Below are 16,013 nucleotides of genomic sequence, written 5' to 3'. Positions count from 1 at the left end.
TGGGGAGGAGGTAGTATAGAGAATGCTCAGCACAGGAATTGACAAAAGTAATGCTTACAGTGATTCTTGAGTGTGCATGAACTGGATGAAGGAGGAGATAAGGAGAATAAAGACTTTCCAAGCATGTAATTTGGTGTGGCAATACTGAATTTGTAAGATGGTGAAGAGGAGAGGCAAAGCCAGAGAGATAGGCTGAGGTCTGATCACAAAGGACTTGCCATATCATAAGGACTTTGAAATTTATACTGTAGGTGTCAGAGAGCCATTAAAGAATTTTAAGCCATTTGTGTGTATTTGTGTTTGTATTTATGTGTGATAATTACACTTGTATATTAGAACATAACCTCAGCAGCAAGGTGGAAAATGGAATGATGATCATTTAGGAGCCTATTGTAGTAATCTAGGTAAGAAGAGTTAAAGACTTGACTTAAATATTTATTTTTAAAAATCTTTCAAGATGCCTCACTGGCTGGCAAGGAAATAAAGAATATTCAGAAGCTTAAATATTAAATGAAATTGGGAATGAGATGTTAGCTAGGTTTAAGCTTTCACCCTGGTTGAATGTGCCCAAACTGGACGGCTTTAAATTTCTCTTTTGATAGCCTCATAGGGCACAGGAAACAAGCCTGTTGCCTTCTAAGGAGAAGAATCTGCAAGGAGACCTCTTCCATTCACGACACTGGAACCTTTGCATTTGGGGAGTGGTAGGAGATATCTTCACTGAGAATTTATAGCAAAGGCTCTTACAAGGTCACATTTCCCATGTGGTCATATAAAACTTCAGGTCAAGAATGTATTTTAAATAGCCCCTGTTTGGTAGTACCCTCAGGTACTTTACAAAATCTGTTAAATCATCCTCTCTGAGAAGGGGTGTACCTTCAACCCAGGCTTCATAAATCTACAGATTAAAATTCTAAGCCACTTGAGATCACATTCAGAAAAATCACAAAATGCACAAAAAACCATGGCACAGTGGGCAAGAGCCAGCAGAAACAAGAGACAGTGACCACTAGAGACTGCAGGTAGTTTATCTTTTGTCTTTGTAATTCCTCGAAGTTTGATTAATTTATTAGAATAAAGGAAAAAGATCAAAGTAAGAGTATGAAGTAAGGGTCTCTGAAACATGACCAATCAGATTAGAAAAAACCCAGAACTTCTAGTTATAAAAAATTAAAACTAAAAGTTCATGAGGGCTTCCCAGGTGGCACTATGGTAAAGAATCTGCCTGCAATGCAGGAGGTGCAAGTTTGATCCCTGGGTTAGGAAGATCCCCTGGAGAAGGAAATTGCAACCCACTCCAATATTATTGCCTGAAAAATCCCATGGACAGAGGAGCCTGGTGGGCTACAGTCCGTGGGGTTGCAAAGAGTCAGATGCATCTGGTTATAGCACAACACAAAAGCTCGTGAACAGGTCAAAGACAAATTGGCAGGGACTTCCCTGGTCCAGTGGTTAAGAAATCAGTCTTCCAGTGCAGGGGACACTGCAACAGAAGGTCGATGCATGCCTCAGCTAAGACCCTTAAAAGAAAATGTCTGAGAATTTTTCAGAATTGATAAAAGATAAGTCTTTATGGTTGAAGTTCAATGAATCATAAGAAGGATAAATAAAGTCAGCCCCAGCAAATCAGAGTGAAACTACTGAAGACCAAAGACAGAGAAGATCTTAAAAGCAACTAGAGAGAAACAACAGATTGCTATAAAAATGTTTTTCTTTAGTCTGGCAGCTTACTTCCCACAAGCAGTAGCAGAAGCCAGAAGACACCGGAATGCTATCTTCAGTGTACTGGGAAAAAATAACTGTCAGCCTTAAAATAGAATATCCACTGAAACTTTCAGGAACAATGGCAAAATAAAAGGTGTTATCAGATCAAAAACAAAAAACCAACACACCATCAGTCTTGGCTGGAGGAAACTCGAAGGGACAAAATTCAGGTAGAAAGAAAATCATCTCGAATGGAAAGTCTGAGATGCTTTTTTTTTTTCTTTTCCATTGTGGTTTATTATAGGATATTGAATATAGTTCCTTGTGACCTGAGATGCTTTTTAATGCTCACAGAATGTCCCACCAAATAGATTTACAATTTAGATTCTACTGCTGTTAGCCATTTATGTTGTCCAGTTTTTCGGTATTAACTGAAGTTATATTGGACATGTATATAGACATGGTTATGTGTGTATTTTATATAGATTTATTTAGACTAGATTTATATAGATTATTTAGATTTGTATAGATTTATGTAGGTTTATCTAGACTACAAGTCCAAATAACTGGGTCAAAAATTGTAAAAGGTATTTTTATGTTTGCTGATAACATCTTATAAAATTGATTTCTTAGGACTTCCCTGGTGACCCACTGGCTAAGACTCTGTGCTCCCAATATAGGGGGCCCAGGTTTGATCCTTGTTCAGGGAACTAGATCCCAAATGCTGCAACTAAGAGTTCGTATACTTCAACTAAAGATTCTGCATTCCACAACAAAGATCAAAGATCTCATGTCACACAACTAAGACCCAGTGCAGCCAAGTAAATAAATATTTTTTAAAAATTGATTTCTTAAAGGGCTTTACCAATTTACATTGCGTCAAACAGATTATGTTTGCTTTACTGTACAAATAAATGAGTAACTGTGTGATAGGACCAGTTTTAAATGATGAAGATTGGCATTTCGTAGCAGATTTTGATTTAATTATATCTTTGACAAAAAATGTAGCATCTCCTCTCCCATTATTACGAAAATGCTTCCTTTCTGTTAGAAATAGAAATTGCTAACTGAACTGCATTTTTTCTAATGAAGTAGTTCTAACTTTCTAGGATATGTTTCATTTTATTTTTCAGTTGATTAACAAATATTGAATATATAGTTGGTTTATTTAAAGAGATAGCAAATAAACGCTTTATTTAGTTTTTGTTTTATTATGAAGACTACATTTTAATGTTGCTGTTTTCTTTTCTAGTTCTGTATATTTCACACTAATCAGGCAACAGTGTAGAATTAAATAATTATTTAAAGAAAAAAGAAAGCAAGATCCTCTGTGACCCATCTCCTAGAATAATGGAAATAAAAACAAAAGTAAACAAGTGGAACCTGATTAAACTTAAAAGCTTTTGCACAACAAAGGAAACTGTAGGCAAGGTGAAAAGACAACTCAGAATAACAAACACATGAAAAGATGCTCAGTATCGCTCATTATTAGAAAAGTGCAAATCAAAACTACAATGAGATATCACCTCACACTGGTCAGAATTAGTCACTTAGTTGTGTCCGATTCTTTGCGACCCCATGGACTGCAGCATGCCAGGATTCCCTGTCCATCACCAACTCCTGGAGCTTGCTCAAACTCAATGTCCATTGAGTTGGTGATGCCATCCTACCATCTCATCCTCTGTTGTCCCCTTCTCTTCCTGCCTTCAGTCTTTCTCAGCATCAGAGTCTTTTCCAATGAGTCAGTTTTTCGCATCGAGGGGCCAAAATATTGAAGTTTCAGCTTCAGCATCAGTCCTTCCAATGAGTATTCAGGACTGATTTCCTTTAGGATGAACTGGTTGGAGCTCCTTGCAGTCCAAGGGACTCTCAAGAGTCTTCTCCAACACCACAGTTCAGAAGCATCAATTCTTTGGCGCTCAGCTTTCTTTATGGTCCAACTCTCACATCTATACGTGACTACTGGAAAAACCATAGCTTTGTCTAGATGGACCTTTGTTGGCAAAGTAATGTCTCTGCTTTTTAATATGCCATCTAGGTTGGTCATAGCTTTTCTTCCAAGGAGCAAGCATCTTAATTTCATGGCTGCAGTCACCATCTGCAGTGATTTTGGAGCCCAAGAAAATAAAAGTCTCTCACTGTTTCCATTTGCCATCTATTTGCCTTGAAGTGATCAGACAGGATGCCATGATCTTAGTTTTCTGAATGTTTAGTTTAAGCCAACTTTTTCACTCTCCTCTTTCACTTTCATCAAGAGGCTCTTTAGTTCTTTGCTTTCTGCCATAATGGTCATTCTCCTGGTCAGAATGGCCATCATCAAAAGGTCTACAAACAGTACCTGCTGGAAAGGCTGTGGAGAAAAGGGAACCCTCTTGCACTGTTGGTGGGAATGTAAATTGATACAGCCACTATGGAAGATGGTATGGAGATTCCTTAAAAAAACTAGGAATAGAACCACCATATGACCCAGCAGTCCCACTCCTAGGCATATATGCTGAGGAAACCAAAATTGAAAAAGACACATCAATGTTCATTGCAGCACAGTTTATAGTAGCTAGAACATGGGAGCAACCTAGATGTCCATTGACAGATAAATGGATACAGAAGTTGTGGTACATACACACAATGGAATATTACTCAGCTATAAAAAGGAACTTGTTTGAGTCAGTTCTAATGAGGTAGATGAACCTGGAGCCTGTTATACAGAGTGAAGTAAGTCAGAATGAGAAAGATGAATATCATATACTAATGCATATATATGAAATCTAGAAAGATGGTACCAAAGAATTTATTTGCAGGGCAGCAGTGGAGAAACAGAGAGAGTAGACCTAAGGACACGGGAAAGGGGAGGAGAGGGTGAGATTTATGGGGAGAGTAACATGGAAACTTACATTACCATGTGTAAAATAGGTACCCAATGAGAATTTGCTGTATGTCTCAGGGAACTCAAACAGGGGCTCTGTATCAACCTAGAGGGGTGGGATGGGGAGGGAGATGGGAGGCACATTCAAGAGGGCGGGGACATAGGTATACCTATGGCTGATTCATGTTGAGGTTTGACAGAAAACAACAAAATTCTGTAAAGCAATTATCCTTCAACTTAAAAATAAATTAATTAAAAAAACATTCTAAAGAGGGAAAGTACTATTAATTTCCTTGGGCATTCTGTCTTCTAATGTGAATTGAATGTAAGAAGATGTCTTTGTTTAACTTTTTTCTTGTTTTTATACTATTTCAGGTGCAAGTGAAAGTGTAGGGAAACATATGCTTGAAGCCTGCAACAATAATCTGGAGATGGCAGTCACTATGTTTTTGGATGGTGGAGGAATCGCTGAAGAGCCCAGTACCAGTTCAGCAAGTGTCTCCACTGTCAGACCACACACAGAGTATGAATTTAATATTTATTATTAGGAGCTACCTGCTGCCAACATTGAGCAGTTACGTTTTTGTCAATTAGATTAATTCTCTATTTTGAACAAATAAAAAGTTGAAAGCATCTGAATGTATCAGGTGACATTTTTATACTTATGTGCTTTAAATTCTCTAGAGCATTGTCAAGTCTATTATTTAATCCTCAGAAGAATCCTATAGGTGGGTATTATTTTCCATGTTTTACACAGGAAGCTGAAGTATAGCCATTTCCCCAAGCTATGCGGCAATTAAGTAGCAGATATGCAAGTAGAGCCCAATAAAGGTCAGATCTCCCATTTTTAGATTTTCCTACATTGTCCCAGGAAAGTTTTGAATTGTCATGAAAATTTTTTGAAAAAAATTCTAATCCTTTATGCCTTAAATAACTATAGGTATCTAATCTTTAGAAGCACCTTCAGCATATAGAACTGTAATATATGGAGAATAGTGACAAATGATAAGTACGTTGATGTTTTCCGCCCTTTACGTTTGATACCAAGGAGAGTTTAAAATGAATATCTGTTAGGCAAAATTCCAGTAGTCTTTGGAAAATACGTTGATTTTTGAATCAAAATTTCAAATACCCTTAAATAAGATTTTAATACAGATAGCCCTTTATAACTCTTTAATGTTTACAACATGAGATACTAGACAGAAGGGATCCCCTTAAATAGAATAGGCCAAAGGTGTGGATTTTATATTTACTAAATTAGATTTAAAAAGCCACAGAAACATTCCAGGACATGATTGCTTTTTTTTTTTTAAATCTAGTTCTAGATTCTAGAGTAATATACTATTTTCCCACAAAGTGTGAACTTAAAAATTTTTTATTTGTATCTTACGAAGTTTTTTCCTATCTGTATTGGCTTTTTATTTCAAGTTCAGTAATCCAATCTCCACCAACATAACTGAAATCTTTAATGGAAATCAATATGAAAATATGATTTAGTTTATAACAGGTATTCATAGCTGACATATCAGTCTTCACTGTTTAAAACATGTTTTCTTAATTGTACTTAAAAATACTTTTGATTAATGAATGTCTTTTCCTACTGAATTACATTATAATTTGGCTTAGATTATTTGTATTACTAATTGATTAGCATTTGATAGTGGCACCTACTTCCTAAGCCAGTGTCAGTTGCTCAAATGGTAAAGAATCTGCCTGTAGTGCAGGAGACCCAGGTTTGATCCCTGGGTGGGAAAGATCCCCTGGAGAAGGGAATAGCAGTCCACTCCAGTATTCTTGCCTGGAGAATCCCCTGAACAGATGAGCCTGGTGTGCTCCATGGGGTCTCAAAGAGTCAGGCACAACTGAGTGACTAACACCATAGCCTACTTTCTTAACAGGTTTTCTTTCTATACAGTTCACCTTCTGTTCCATTCTTCCATTTCATTAGGTAGCCAGCAGTCTTGGAATAGATAACCTAAAATATGTCTTTCTGTATAAGGACTACTAATTAAGCCATGGCCCTAATTGATATATTTCATCAGATTTAAGACTTGTTTCTTGAGTAAGTAAATTGCCTTCTGTGTGAAAGTTGCTCAGTTGTGTCCAGCTCTTTGCGACCCCATGGAGTATGCAGTCCATGGAATTCTCCAGGTCAGAATACTGGAGTCGGTAGCCGTTTCCTTCTCCAGGTATCTTCCAACCCAGGGATCAAACCCAGGTGTCCTGAATTGCAAGCGGATTCTTTACCAGCCTAGCCACCAGGGACACCCAAGAATATTGGAGTGGGTAGCCTATCCCTTCTCCAGGAGATCTTCCCAACCCAGGAATCAAACTGGGGTCTCCTGCATTGCAGACAGATTCTTTACCGGCTGAGCTACCAGGAAGCCTTCAGTTCAGTCGCTCAGTCATGTCCGACTCATTGCGACTCCATGAATCGCAGCACGCCAGGCCTCCCTGTCCATCACCAGCTCCTGGAGTTCACCCAGACTCACGTCCATCAAGTCAGTGATGCCATCCAGCCATCTCATCCTCTGTCGTCCCCTTCTCCTCCTGCCCCCAATCCCTCCCAGCATCAGAGTCTTTTCCAATGAGTCAACTCTTCGCATGATGTGGCCAAAGTACTGGAGTTGCAGCTTTAGCATCATTCCTTCCAAAGAACTCCCAGGCTGATCTCCTTCAGAATGGACTGGTTGGATCTCCTTGCAGTCCAAGGGACTCTCAAGAGTCTTCTCCAACACCACAGTTCAAAAGCATCAATTCTTCGGCGCTCAGCCTTCTTCACAGTCCAACTCTCACATCCATACATGACCACAGGAAAAACCATAGCCTTGACTAGACTTGACTTTGTTGGCAAAGTAATGTCTCTGCTTTTGAATATGCTATCTAGGTTGGTCATAACTTTCCTTCCAAGGGGTAAGTGTCTTTTAATTTCATGGCTGCAGTCACCATCTGCAGTGATTTTAGAGCCCCAAAAAATAAAGTCTGACACTGTTTCCCCATCTATTTGCCATGAAGTGATGGGACCGGATGCCATGATCTTCGTTTTCTGAATGTTGAGCTTTAAGCCAACCTTTTCACTCTCCACTTTCACTTTCATCAAGAGGCTTTTTAGTTCCTCTTCATTTCTGCCATAAGGGTGGTATCATCTGCCTATCTGAGGTTATTGATATTTCTCCTGGCAATCTTGATTCCAGCTTGTGCTTCTTCTAGTCCAGCGTTTCTCATGATGTAGTCTGCATATAAGTTACATAAGGAGGGTGACAGTATACAGCCTTGACGTACTCCTTTCCCTATTTGGAACCAGTCTGTTGTTCCACGTCCAGTTCTAACTGTTGCTTCCTGACCTGCATACAAATTTCTCAAGAGGCAGGTCAGGTGGTCTGGTATTCCCAGCTCTTTCAGAATTTTCCACAGTTTATTCTGATCCACACAGTGAAAGGCTTTGGCATAGTCAAGAAAGCAGAAATAAATGTTTTTCTGGAACTCTCTTGCTTTTTCCATGATCCAGAGGATGTTGGCAATTTGATCTCTGGTTCTTCTGCCTTTTCTAAAACGAGCTTGAACATCAGGAAGTTCACGGTTCACATATTGCTGAAGCCTGGTTTGGAGAATTTTGAGCATTACTTTGCTAGCGTGTGAGATGAGTGCAATTGTGTGCAAGTTTGAGCATTCTTTGGCATTGCCTTTCTTTGGGATTGGAATGAAAACTGACCTTTTCCAGTCCCGTGGCCACTGCTGAGTTTTCCAAATTTGCTAGCATATTGAGTGCAGCACTTTCACAGCATCATCTTTCAGGATTTGAAAGAGCTCCACGGGAATTCCATCACCTCCACTAGCTTTGTTCCTAGTGATGCTTTCTAAGGCCCACTTGACTTCACATTGCAGGATGTCTGGCTCTAGGTCAGTGATCACACCATCATGATTATCTGGGTCGTGAAGATCTTTTTTGATATTTCTTCTGTGTATTCTTGCCATCTCTTCTTAGTATCTTCTGCTTCTGTTAGGTCCATACCATTTCTGTCCTTTATCAAGCCCATCTTTGCATGAAATGTTCCCTTGGAAGCCTTAGATTGAGATAATTCTGTACACGCACACACTTTCACATAAAATGTAAAGTAAAGTATACCAATGATGGAAAGATCTATTCAGGTAAAAGTTGTCTGTTAAGATATCTTTTTCTTAAGATAATGGCCTATTCTTCTTTGGTGAAAGAGATTTAATAGAGCTTCTTCTTAGAGACACATGTCTGTTTCTTCAGAGTATTGCAGTTCTGTTTGTGAGCAGTGACTGAAATCCAGTAGGAAAGAGTTCATAACGTAATACTAAATTATCATTTATGCTTCACTCATTTGGCTTATTGTAGATTTCTTTGTCTGACTGCTGCTGCTAAGTCGCTTCAGTCGTGTCCGACTCTGTGCTACCCCAGAGACGGCAGCCCACCAGGCTCCACCGTCCCTGGGATTCTCCAGGCAAGAACACTGGAGTGGGTTGCCATTTCCTTCAGTGCATGAAAGTGTAAAGTGAAAGTGAAGTCGCTCAGTCTTGCCCGACTCCCAGCAACCCCATGGACTGCAGCCCACCAGGCTCCTCCGTCCATGGGATTTTCCAGGCAAGAGTAGTGGAGTGGGGTGCCATTGCCTTCTCCATTTGTCTGACTAGTTCTTTTTTATTTACAGTATGTTAGTTTTTGTTGACAAATGAGTATTGATACTTCATTAAATAGCATGTTTTGATGTTTCAACTTTTAGGTGTCAAAAACAGAGCCTTAAGCTCAGGTATTACTATAGAAACACCTGAATGAAAAACATTGGCCTAAGTTAAATTAACATTTAAGAGGAACATATTAAATTTGGAACTTACTACGTGCTATGAACATTAATCAGCAGAGTTTTGTAGTTGAGTTAAAGCTCAAATAACTAAATGACATTTAAAGAGATATGTACCATTTTTACAGCATATCTAAATGAGTATTGTTTACTAGAAGAGATGGATTATTAGTAAACCCTCTGGAGGTAAACTCTGAAGAATTTATAGGCTTTTAAAAGATGCGTGTTTTTTCCTGTTATTAGTGTCTCTTTAATGAATAATCCAAAAGTACTGCCTAGGTTGGACTTCCCTGGTGACTCAGTGGTAAAGAATCGCCTGCTAACACAGGACATGCAGTTTGATCCCTGGGTCAGGAAGATCCCCTGGAAAAGAAAATGACAACCTACTCCAGTATTCTTGCCGGGAAGTCCCGTGGTTGGAGGAACCTGGCAGGCTACAGTCCATGGGATCACAAAAGAGTTGGACATGACTTAGTGACTAAACAACAAAACAGCAACTACTTACTTTAGCTCCATCATAACTAGCATAAAATTAACTGCCTGTTTAAACTTATATTAATATATCTGTGTTTTAATTCTCTATTTGATGTAGTGGTGATGTAATATTGCTTTTATTAAGCTCATATTTTTCCATTAATTTATTCCTGAACTTTTTTTGTGTGTGTATAAATTTCCTGTGTTCTTTTTCCTTAAGAATTTAGGGTAGGGAACTTAAGAGGAAAGGCACAGTATCTTTTATTTTTATGTTTGTTCTCTTTCCTTAAGCCCATTTGCTCTGTCTATGCCAGGTACCTTGTCCCAGTTGATCTCTATTTGGAAATCACCCAACAATCACTTGTCATAATTTAATGTGGTTCCTTAAAGTCACTAAGTCTGTTGTTCATTTTACTTGTTAATTTGAATGTATTCATAATAATTACAGTGAGAATAGGTAGCAGAAAACAGTTTTCATTTGGATATTTTCCCACTTATTCTTTTTTCTTAATAGAGAGGAAGTTCGTGCCCCAATTCCTCAAAAGCAAGAAATACTGGTGGAACCAGAACCTTTGTTTGGTGGTAAGTTTACCTTTTTTTCCTAGCTTTATTTGCCTTTATTGTTGTCTTCAGGATTTTAATGAAGCTATCAAAAGATGTGAAGGCTTCTTCAGAGGTTATTATTTAAAGTACAGTCAGTTCTTACCTTGTAATTCCGTACTCCACTGAGGCAAGTTGCACAGTTGGTTCTTTCTGATGAGTGAATCAGATTAAAAAGTTGATAGCTGTTTCAGAAGGCCAAAAGGAGGAAAATAAGCAAAAGGAATTGCTGCCTTATAATGGAAATAAATCTATCATTAGATAAAAGACTGATTGTTTTGTTTTGTTTTGTTTTTTTGAATACCCATTTGACTGCCATGTCCTTACTGTCTTGATACACTATATCTTCACTCTTTTTTTTTTTTTAATGTATTTATTTATTTGGCTCTACCAGCTCTTAGTTGACACATGTGGGATCTAGTTCCCTGGCCAGGGATTGAACCCAGGTCCCCTGCATTGGGAGCGGAAAGTCTTAGCCACTGAACCACCAGGAAACTCTTATTTAATTTCTAGAAGTGCCATTCCTGTATTGAAAAAAGGAGAAAATAATCTCTAATCCATGCAAAAAATTATGGTATCAGTCTGGGGTGCATAGTAGGAAATAGAACATTTAATCAGATTTAAAGAAAAATTATAGTTTTTTTAACACAAAATTATTATTGTATTTTTGTATTATTATTATTGTATTATTGTATTGTACTTACTTGGCTGCATCAGGTCTTAGTTGCCCCAAGGCATGTGGGATCTTAGTTCCCCGACTAAGGACAGAACCTTTGTCCCCTGCGTTGGAAGGCAGATTTTGTTATTCTTTAAAAATTTGGGTTGGGGGGATAATTGCTTTACAATATTGTACTGGTTTCTACAATATTGTACTGGTTTCTGCCATACATCATGAATCAGCTACAGGTACACATATGTTTCCTTTCTCTTGAACCTCTATCTCCCGCCCCATCCCATCCTTCTAGGTAGTTACGGAGCACTGGGTTGAGCTCCCTGTGTCACACAGCACATGCCCACTGGCTGTCTGTTTTACATATGGTGATGTGTATGTTTCCATGCTGCTCTCAGTTCGTCCTGCCCTCTTCTACTGTGTCTACAAGTCTGTTCTGTATGTCTTTGTCTCCATTGCTGCCCTGCAAATAGGTTCATCAGTAACATCTAGATTCCATATGCATGCATTAATATACAATATCTGTCTTTCTCTTTCTGACTTACTTCACTCGGAATATTGGGGTACATGTGTTTCTTTCAATTATGGTTTTCTCAGGGTGTATATTCAGTAGTGGGATTGCTGGGTCACATGGTAGTTCTGCTCCTAGTTTTTTTAAGGAATCTGTACTGTTCTCCATAGTGGCTGTATCAATCTACATTCCCACCAACAGTGCATGAGGATGCCCTTTTCTTCATATCTTCTCCAGCATTTATTGATTGTAGATTTTTTAATGATGACCATTCTGACCAGTGTGAGGTGATACCTCATTATAGTTTTGACTTGCATTACTATAAAGCTCTTAGAGGAAAACATCAGCAGTACAGTCTTTGACATACATCATAGCAAAATCCTCTTTGAGCCACCTCCTGGAGTAATGGAAATAAAAACAAAAGCAAAATGGAAATATACAAAGGGGATTTAATTAAACTTAAAAGCTTTTGCACAACAAAGGAAACAAATAAGATTAAAAGACAACCCTTAGAATGAGAGAAAATAATTGCAAACAAGATAATTGACAAAGGATTAGTCTCCAAAATATACATGCAGCTCAGTACCAGAAAAACAAATAACACGATCAAAAATGGGCAAAAAACCTACACAGACATTTCTCCGAAGAAGACACACAGATGGCCAACAAACACATGAAAAGATGCTCAACATTGCGTATAATTTTATTTTAACAAGCACTTACCTTTTGTGAGCCAGATATTTTAGGCCTTAAGAAGTATATTAAAACTACAGAAGATAAGGAACTTCCCTGCCAGTCTAGTGGTTAAGATTCTGCACTTGCCACTGTTAGAGGCACAGGTTCCATCCCTGATGGAGAAACTAAAATTTTGCCTGCTATGTAGTGTGGCCAAAAAAACTTAAAAAGAAACCCAAAACCCAGAAGAAGAAGTTGTGATTCGGTTGGGTAGACAGCGTCATAGAAATATGTATTGTGTATATTGAGAATAGTGATGCCAAAAAATAGGTCTATAAGAAGTCGGTAGGCAGGCTAAAAGAAGAAATAAGTTGTAAGAAAAAGATGAAGAAAATTATATAAACCATGTCTTTTGATTTGAAAAATCCAGTTAGTTGGGAGTTTTAAGATTGATCTTTAACCTGGCAGCTTTGGAGTTTACTGTAGAAAGAAATAAAGAATGTACTCTCCAGCATCAGAAATAGTGATGAGAAGAAGATTCAGAAATAAAGATGGGAGAAAGAGCACTATAAGGTCTGAATATTGAAGAATAATATGTGCTTTCTGCTTTTTTTTTTTTTTTTACATATAAATGTAATAGAGCTCAGGAATAATGCCCTTGGAAGCTTTCTCTTTCCTTTATTGCAAGGAATAAAGGCAGGATCTTTGTGTGGGGAAGACTACAGCAAATGGGTTCTATGCTGTTTTACTGTTTGAAGCAAGAGAGTTTCTATTTGAAACATGACTTTCTTTTACCTCTGGTTTGATGAGGGTGGGGGATAAGAATGACTTTATACAATTAGGAAGTCAGTCTTAACTTTCATTAGTAGACCTTATAATAACTTTGAAAAGGTTTTTGGAGAACTGTTTTCTTCTTAGGAGTAGTATCGATTTAAAGTGTGTTTCTCAAAGTGTGGTCTGAGAGTCCCTGATACCCTTTCAGTGGGTCTGTAAGAACAGAACCATTTTCATAATAATACTAACAAGTTATTTGCCTTTTTCACAGTGTTGACATTTGGGCTGATAGTTGAGAAGCAATGATTGGTCAAACTACTGCCATCTTAATTAAATCAGGACAGTAGCACCAGACTGCTGCTACTTGTTGAATTCTTCACTAATACATACTTGCAGGGTTTTTTTTTTTTTTTTAAAGCCAATTTTACTTATTAACATTCTTGGCAAAGCAATAAAAATTAATTTCATTTGATCTTGACCCATATTTTTAAACTATTCTTTTTGATGAAATAGGATGTGTACATAAAGCACTTCTGTATACTGAAGTGCTCTGGTTACTTTAAAGAAAAACGCTTGTATTCGTGTTTGAGTTGAAACCTAAACTAGCTGCTTTTTTTATGGAACGCTATTTTTCTTGAAAGATTACTGACAAACTGTAGTTATTTAGAGTTAGGCATTTGGCAGACATTTTCTTGAATGTGAACAAAGCCTGTTAACTGCTTCAAGGCAAACAATTGACATTAATTGTTGCCAGTCATTTGAGGAAAAAACAGCTTTCATGCAGAACTTAGAATTTTAGAAAGTTTAAGTCCATGATTGTGATCTTGTTAGCTTCCTAGTACTTAAAGGCTTTCTAATGAGATTCAGTTAAGTTCAGTCGCTCAGTTATGTCCGACTCTTTGTGACCCCATGAACCGCAGCACACCAGGCCTCCCTGTCCATCACCAACTCCCGGAGTCCACCCAAACCCATGTCCATTGAGTCGGTGATGCCATCCAATCATCTTTTCTTCTGTCGTCCCCTTCTCCTCCTGTCCTCAATTTTCCCCAGCATCAGGGTCTTTTCCAATGAGTCAGCTCTTCACATCAGTTGGCGAAACCATTGGAGTTTCAGCTTCAACATCTTTCCTTCCAAAGAAATCCCAGGGCTGATCTCCTTCAGAATGTTCTGGTTGGATCTCCTTGCAGTCCAAGGGACTCTCAAGAGTCTTCTCCAACACCACAGTTCAAAAGTATCAATTCTTCAGCACTCAGCTTTCTTTATAGTCCAACTGTCACATCCATACATGACCACTGGAAAAACCATAGCCTTGACTAGACGGACCTTTGTTGGCAAAGTAATGTCTCTGCTTTTGAATATGCTGTCTAGGTTGGTTGTAACTTTCCTTCCGAGAAGTAAGCGTCTTTTAATTTCATGGCTGCAATCACCATCTGCAGTGATTTTGGAGCCCAAAAAAATAAAGTCAGCCACTGTTTCCACTGTTTGCCCATCCACTTGCCATGAAGCGATGGGACCGGATGCCATGATCTTCGTTTTCTGAATGTTGAGCTTTAAGCCAACTTTTTCACTCTCTACTTTCACTTTCATCAAGAGGCTCTTTAGTTCTTCACTTTCTGCCATAAGGGTGGTGTCATCTGCATATCTGAGGTTATTGATATTTCTCCTGGCAGTCTTGATTCCAGCTTGTGCTTCCTCCAGCCCAGTGTTTCTCATGATGTACTCTGCATATCAGTTAAATAAAAATGGTGACAATATACAGCCTTGACATACTCCTTTTCCTATTTGGAACAAGTCTGTTGTTTCATGTCCAGTTTATCTGTTGCTTCCTGACCTGCATACAGGTTTCTCAAGAGGCAGATCAGATGGTCTGGTATTCCCATCTCTTTCAGAATTTTCCACAGTTTATTCTGATCCACACAGTCAAAGGTTTTGGCATAGTCAAGAAAGGAGAAATAGATGTTTTTCTGGAACTCTCTTGCTTTTTTGATGATCCAGCAGATGTTGGCAATTTGATCTCTGGTTCCTCTGCCTTTTCTAAAACCAGCTTGAACATCTGGAAGTTCACAGTTCATGTATTGCTCAAGCCTAGCTTGGAGAATTTTGAGCATTACTTTACTAGCGTGTGAGATGAGTGCAATTGTGTGGTAGTTTGAGCATTCTTTGGCATTGCCTTTCTTTGGGTTTGGAATGAAAACTGACCTTTTCCAGTCCTGTGGCCACTGCTGAGTTTTCCTAATTTACTGGCATATTGAGTGCAACACTTTGACAGCATCATCTTTCAGGATTTGAAATAGCTCCACTGGAATTCCATCACCTCCACTGCCTTTGTTCGTAGTGATGCTTCCTAAGGCCCACTTGATTTTACATTCCAGGATATCTGGCTCTAGGTGAGTGATCACAACATCGTGATTATCTGGGTCGTGAAGATCTTTTTTGTACAGTTCTTCTGTGTATTCTTGCCATCTCTTCTTAATCTCTTCTGCTTCTGTTAGGTCCATACCATTTCTGTCCTTTATCGAGCCCATCTTTGCATGAAATGTTTCCTTGATATCTCTAATTTTCTTGAAGAGATCTCTAGTCTTTCCCATTCTATTGTTTTCCTCTATTTCTTTTCATTGATCACTGAGGAAGGCTTATCTCTCCTTGCTATTCTTTGGAACTGTGCATTCAAATGAGTATATCTTTCCTTTTCTCCTTTGCTTTTCACTTCCCTTCTTTTCACATCTAATAATCTTCTGATGAGATTAGTGGTGACATTAACAGATAGTTATTTTTTAAAATATTTTATGATGAAGTGGTCAATATTTGGAATGTTTTGCATAACTCAGTGAACAAATATTTTCAAGCCACCAAAGCACACTGTTACAAAATTGTACATGGGTGAAATATCTGTTCTGATCAATATGTATTTGTATA

At 38.3% G+C, this 16,013-nt stretch overlaps 1 protein-coding gene across 1 annotated transcript in view; it reads left to right on the top strand.

The window, feature by feature from the left end:
- UBXN7 (UBX domain protein 7) overlaps window positions 1-16,013 on the top strand; it is a 60,074-nt gene that overhangs the window by 16,523 nt on the left and 27,538 nt on the right. The window contains exons 2-3 of the mRNA XM_027537271.1: window positions 4,943-5,090; window positions 10,382-10,449. Coding sequence (XP_027393072.1) covers window positions 4,943-5,090; window positions 10,382-10,449 — 216 coding nt within the window. The remainder of the gene's footprint in view (window positions 1-4,942; window positions 5,091-10,381; window positions 10,450-16,013) is intronic.

The sequence above is a fragment of the Bos indicus x Bos taurus genome, chromosome 1, assembly GCF_003369695.1.
Source record: "Bos indicus x Bos taurus breed Angus x Brahman F1 hybrid chromosome 1, Bos_hybrid_MaternalHap_v2.0, whole genome shotgun sequence".
Taxonomy (NCBI): Eukaryota; Metazoa; Chordata; class Mammalia; order Artiodactyla; family Bovidae; genus Bos; species Bos indicus x Bos taurus.
This window is presented reverse-complemented; position numbering and strand designations above follow the sequence as displayed.